At 50.9% G+C, this 6,000-nt stretch overlaps 1 protein-coding gene across 2 annotated transcripts; it reads right to left on the reverse strand.

The window, feature by feature from the left end:
* Positions 1-987: 987 nt before the first annotated feature.
* On the reverse strand, positions 988-5,061 carry LOC100192797 (Carbohydrate-binding X8 domain superfamily protein). Of its 2 annotated transcripts, NM_001137990.1 has the most exons (4): positions 4,634-4,963; positions 3,413-4,438; positions 1,339-1,431; positions 988-1,265 (listed from the first exon to the last, which is right to left on the reverse strand). In NM_001137990.1, the coding sequence occupies exons 1-3, from the start codon at positions 4,872-4,874 to the stop codon at positions 1,388-1,390; spliced, it is 1,311 nt and encodes a 436-aa protein (NP_001131462.1). In that variant the 5' UTR covers positions 4,875-4,963; the 3' UTR covers positions 988-1,265; positions 1,339-1,387. The 2 variants fall into 2 exon arrangements, with proteins under 2 accessions (NP_001131462.1, XP_020400455.1); XM_020544866.1 differs by lacking the exons at positions 988-1,265; positions 1,339-1,431 and adding an exon at positions 2,847-3,066 and having other exon boundaries at positions 4,634-5,061.
* Between the last annotated feature and the right edge of the window lie 939 nt (positions 5,062-6,000).

The raw sequence follows: 6,000 nt of genomic DNA on the forward strand, positions 1-6,000 counted from the left end.
TCAGTACACCTTAAAATGGGCACCAATATTTAAGTTATTCACATATAAATTTCATTAAGTTGTGCACACTACACCAAGTTGTGAATGCAGTCACATGGAAATTACTATAAAATATTCACAGAAGCAAGACATTCACAAATTACCAAAGTAATGAGGAGCTGCATGCCTTAGGTATCCACGGAGGCCTTCTCGACAGTCAGTTCACGGACGACATCGATATCAACAACTCTATTACAACGGTGTCTAGTGGTAGGGAAGAGCAATGAGGGCCAAAACAAAAAAAGGGAGCTGGCGATATCTCGGATCCAGGTCTACAAAATACAAACAAGAGACAGAGAGGATGAGGAATCAACTAATAAAGGGGAGGAAGGCACTTACCCCTGGCCTTGTACAGAGGAGGCCAGCGCCAACGTCAATGATGCTTGAGCTGAGCAGATATAATTCAAATAAGATAGACCATTGCAAGTTATCAAATTGCTATATTCAGTGCAGTGTAAGCGTTTGTTGGTGATTTGTGCAGAGTTTTACCAGTGCCGACGAACAATGACCACTGTTCACAGTTGTCCCCTCTTGGTTTTGCATCCTCATCGAGATTGATGCCTGAGAGCAAGACTTTCTGATTTCCAAGATCCTTCTCAACCAAACCAACATTGTCATTCTAGGAAGTAGGAACCCACTAACAGCTACTTTGATTGCACAAAAATAAGTATGCAGACCTGATTTTATTCAATGCCTACACTATATATGTAGAACCAAACATCTCAATTCCATAGTATCTGTTCTACAAAGGCAAAAAATATAGGAAAATGCAAACATGAAAACATAATGAGTTTGAACAAAAAAATGTATTAGTTGCAATCCGATTGAGTAAAATGAAAACAGGAACATGATTTTGTAACAAAAAAAATAGGACATAAATTTTAAAAGGGAACAGTTGAAAGCACCATTTCTGATATTGCAAGTGTACTTGATCACCGGAAAAGAAATAGGGCCAACGCGCCAAATACTTCTTTTATGGTGGATTAAATAGAGGCCACATATGCTTCTTGGTTGTTACAATCACATAGAGATGCATCAACAGAAACAGGTAGGTAGTAGCACGAGATGCGGACTACGCTAGAGATGCACGAGCAAAACCACGAGCAATCCCTCGCATCCCCATATTATTCCAGTGGTTACTTAAACCTATGGTAAATGGAAATTGCCTTATCTGCTGATCCAGTTACAAAGAGTTGATCCCGTGGAACAAACTTCAAAGTGGTTATCTGTGTAATGGAAGTTACAATGTTACAGCTTGCAGCAAACTACAACAAAATTCAAAATCACATGAGGAAATACCTTCTTTGAGTGACCAGTAAGCGTGCACAAGATTTGACCAGATGACCGATCAAAGATTACTGCATTTGTATCGATACCCCCAGTTGCAACATCCTGTGAATCCACAAGGTAGCTGGATAAATAGAATGAAATTCCAGATCAACTCAATTACATTAAAGTTAAAAAATAAGGTTCCCATTAAAGGTACAGGTACATAAATAATCTTGATGAACTGATGACAACTGAAAACTTGTGAATATAATTTGGTATAACTCAATATTTTCTGAGAAGGCTCTTGCATCAAGAACAAACACTGGTTTTCCTGTTCAGACATATACATCATCCAGGCATATTACACTTGAAACACTTGGCATAAAGTAATGGGACACAAATCATCCGTAATCGCTTAAAGCTAAATATGCCAGCTAAGACAAGGATTTTGTAGCATTTAAACAGCCATGTGTGGGATGCTAATTTCCATAATTAAAATGCATCACTGCCAGTTATAAGCGAATAATTTTTGTGCCATTACAGCAAATGGATATACAATATCCAAACAACACATAGTAACAAACTAACCTTTGAAGGATGAACATCCATGGACAAAATGCCTAGTTTGTTTGTCTTATGAAGAGGATGGCTGGAGATTTGAGTGTATCTCTCGAGACAGATGCATCAATAGAAACAGGAAGGTAGAAGCACGAGATGCGGACTACGCTAGAGATGCAGGAGCAAAACCACGAGCAATCCCTCGCACACCCCACTGTCGGCTCTGTGCATTATATGAATATCTGGTTGCATTATTTGAACATCTGTGAAACTTGCATGTTGCAAACGCAGAACATACCACCATTTCACATACTAAAGGGGAAAAGTTACAATGACAGTAGGAGGAGGAGGAAGAGGGAGATGGAGAGGACTTGCCTAGCTGAAGTGGAAGATTCACGCGGCAAACGCGAGTAGGACGACGGGGAAGAGGAGGGTGAGCCTGGTGGCGACCAAAACCTCCTGGATGTTGTCGAGGAGGCGGCTGAGCGGGACACAGGGGACCATGTGGAGGAGCGCGAGGTATGACTTCCTGCAGAGCAAGGAGGAGGTCATGTTGGGGTAGCGCGGTGGGCGAGGCGGCGGCCAGACATCTCCTTGCCAGCGACGTTGGCGGAAGAGGCGGAGGTAGATTCGAGGAGGACAGCGGCGGCGAAGTCCATGTGGATGCAGCATCTCTGTTCCTCTGCGCGAACAGCGGTGCCGCCCTAGTAAGAAAGCGGTGGGCCGAGGCGACGAGTCGGAGGCGGTGGAGGGGCTCGTGACCGTCGTTGTGGCGGAGGTTGTTGAGAGGCTCGTCACGGCGGTGAAGCAAGTCAAGGGCTTCGAAGCAGGCGGAGGCGGCGGCAAGAAGCTAGGGTTTGTGCTCGGGGGACGGCGACGGGGCGCCAACCGAACCTGATTGGGGTTCGGGCGAGGACGGCGGGTTGAATCGCGAAAAGACGAAGGGCCTTTCTGCAAAACAACGACCGCAAAACGCGGGGAGAGCTCGAAATGGCTTCAGGTTTTAAGGAACCTGATTGGTCTTACAAAATTCAAAACAATACTAGTGAAGAAGAGCTAGTTACAAAATCTGGAGTGACGTGGCCTAGAAGCAAGAGGAATGATACCCCCCCAAATGAACTGGGACGGGGTCTACAGTCTGTTCTGCATATCTACGTATCTTCCATCCTCACATAAGATCAAACTTGCACTCCTCGTAGCCTGCAGAGATGAAACAAGGAATAGTACGGTTAACTCGAGGAAAATGCAGTAGGGTTCGATTTATCACGCAAGTAGCAAGAACACGAAGGCATTTTTAGGGGATAAACAGAAGGTAAGATGCCAGCTTGAGCGAAGTCATTTAAAGGAAACAATTCGATTCCTTGAAAACCTAGAATGTGTGGTTAGGAGTGCTAAACAAGAATGAAGAAATCGTGGTATTGTAGGCAAGTACCGAAGTTCAGTTCAGTCAGAGCCTCGGAGCAATGCACCAGTTTAGTCAGAAGCAGAGTAGTCTACAATCTACAACATTGAAAGAATGAAGGTAAAGGAGCTGCTGCTGAATTACTTGGGTCTCTGGTGACGATGGTGGCGGTGCCGCCAAAGTCGCAGGTGCCGCCGGTCGCCTTGGCCTGCTGCCAGTAGCTGTTGAACGCGAAGGAGGCGTGCGCGAGCACGGTGTTGGGGCGGTAGCACGAGCCGCTGGGCAGGATGGAGTCGCACCCGGCGCCGGCGCCGCACGCGTAGTCCATGGCCTCCTGGATGATGGGGTCCGGCACCGTGGGCTTGGCCACGCACCACAACGTCTGCCCCGCGCCCGGCGGCAGCGGCGGCGCCAGCGGAGGTGGGTATATGATCGGCGGCTGGAACGGACCGCCGTCGGAACCCGAGCCGCCGCCTCCTAAGCCGGAGCCGGGATCAGGGCCGGATCCTGGTGGGCTCGGCACCACGACGATGGGGCTCGGCGGCACCGATCCGAATGGTATGCCCCCCGGACCGACCTGTGGCGGCGAGTTCGGCGTCGTGGATGCCGGTGGGCCTTCCTGGCCTTGATCTCCACCACCTCCACCCTGGCCTTGACTACCTCCCTGGCCTTGACCTCCGCCCTGGCCTTGATCTCCACCCTGGCTTTGACCTCCGCCCTGGCCTTGATCTCCACCCCCTCCGCCCTGTCCTTGATCTCCACCCTGGCTTTGACCTCCGCCCTGGCCTTGATCTCCACCGCCTCCCTGTCCTTGATCTCCACCCTGGCCTTGACCGCCACCCTGGCCTCCACCCGAGGCGCCATTCTCCGGCGCCGGCGGGCTGGGCTCGAAGGACGGCGGCACGGGGGTGATCGGCGGCAGCTGTGGCGCCTGGCCCGGGAACGAAGGCGTGAAGGGCTTGAACGGCGGCGTCGTGGCCGACGGCGCGTCCGGTGGGTTGACGCAGAACGGCGAGTTGATGTCGCTCGCGGCTTCCTCGTCGCCGGCGGTCGGAATGCGGCGCGCTGGCTCCACCGTCCGGATGAAGTTGAGCTTGAACAGCGCGTTGAGCAGCGGGCTGCTGCTGCTGCTGCTCAGTCGCCTCGCCGTCGCCGCCATGGCCCTCGCTTCTGCTTCATTCAAGCACGAGCAAAAACCCTCGCTTAGCTTCGCTATTACTTATTAGCTAGTGCTACAGCATTATTGTGACGAGGAGGATCGTATTCGCATCGGCATCGATAGCTGCATCCGTATGATTCGCTGTTGGTTCGTGCGTGTGAGACTAATTAATGTGAGATTGTGAGTGCAGTGCAGTACGTACTTACCGCACCGAGTGGCGCAAAGCAGGAGCAGCAGCAGCGACGCCACCGCGAGCCCGGCACTGACGAGAGGCACTCTGTCCTTGGGCGCCATGGCTGCCCCCGGCTGTCGTCCTCCCTGTGCGGCTGTGCACTGCAGAAGCAGGCAGCTAGCAGTGGGGCGGGCCATTATATGCATGGCTAGCTTTCGCGAGGTTAAAGGAGCGCAGCTGCTGGAACAGCGGTGTGGATCGGCCATGCATGCCATGGATCTCCAAAGCACGCGCCGGGGAAACTACGGAAAGCCGGGCGGACGCAGCGGAAAGAGGCAAAAGGGATGGATCGGCCGCGGTGGTGGTGTCGGACGATGTTCATCGGTCGCCCATGCATGCATGTAATTGCAAAGGCACGTACGTCGGGGCTGCCGCGACGGCTGCTGCATGCAGTGCAGTGCAGTGGCCATGGTCCATGGACATGGGCGTAGGGAGGGGAGTGACGACTGACGACGATGTGTCGCCTTTATTTTAGCTTGTTGTATAGTCTTGGTATCTATGCTTGCTTGCCGCTAGGGAAAATGCTAGTACGTCGGTCAGGCCGGTCTGTCGCTGGACGGGGAACGTGCGCCGTGCCAGCTGAATCTTGAGCTTGCTTTGTGCTCAAGGAAGAGACGACGCTCCTACTGCTGTGGAGTGTCACTAGCTAGTGGCTGCTGTGTTCCGGCCGGGCTTCTTGCATCGAGAAGCTTTTGTGTCTTCGTCGGCTGACGAGCTTAGGCTGACCGAGGTCGGGACTCGGCCGGATAGAAGGGTTATTATGCCTTTCTTGACGGGGGGCCCTGAAACCTTTCTGAATCGGAGCTGGGGGGAAGCAGGACAGCTGGTTTTTTATGAGTAGAATGCATAAGTCTTTTAACTTGGAAAAACGGGTAAATGGATCCTTAATGGAGTGTTTGGTTTGAGTAATGATGTAGTCCATCATCTTCTCACTCCTCACTTTTTTGTTCGGTTTGTGGAATGGAGTGAGTTAATCCATCACCACCTCATTCCTCATAGTTATTTGTTTAGTACTAATATGTGGAATGGAGTCATCCCACCAAATTTGAGGAATGAACTCATGATGCAGCACTTCATTTTGGATAGAGTGATTCATCAAACCAAACACCTCATAACTTACTTGACTCATACAAAATCACCAAGCTTCACCGGACTCGTGTCGGACCGGGCCAGACGTTCTGTTTGAACATCACTATTCGCCCACCACGTCGATCAACGCCCTCACCCGCTGTCACCGCGCGATCAAGTCAGGACGGTGTGGGCGCGCGTACCATGGACTGCACCGTACAATGACGACGACGACCGTGTGCCTGCGAACAACATGCGACTATACAATCTATA

Source organism: Zea mays, chromosome 10 (assembly GCF_902167145.1).
Source record: "Zea mays cultivar B73 chromosome 10, Zm-B73-REFERENCE-NAM-5.0, whole genome shotgun sequence".
NCBI lineage: Eukaryota > Viridiplantae > Streptophyta > Magnoliopsida > Poales > Poaceae > Zea > Zea mays.

What these genes read in the sequence shown, in the direction of transcription:
- LOC100192797 (NM_001137990.1), bottom strand. Translation starts at nt 4,874, where the DNA reads ATGGCATGCATGGCCGATCCACACCGCTGTTCCAGCAGCTGCGCTCCT. An exon ending in GCTTTGCGCCACTCGGTGCG is followed by an intron (nt 4,439 to 4,633) that starts GTAAGTACGTAC and finishes TGAATGAAGCAG; the next exon opens with AAGCGAGGGCCATGGCGGCG. An exon ending in CATCGTCACCAGAGACCCAA is followed by an intron (nt 1,432 to 3,412) that starts GTAATTCAGCAG and finishes GTGGATTCACAG; the next exon opens with GATGTTGCAACTGGGGGTAT.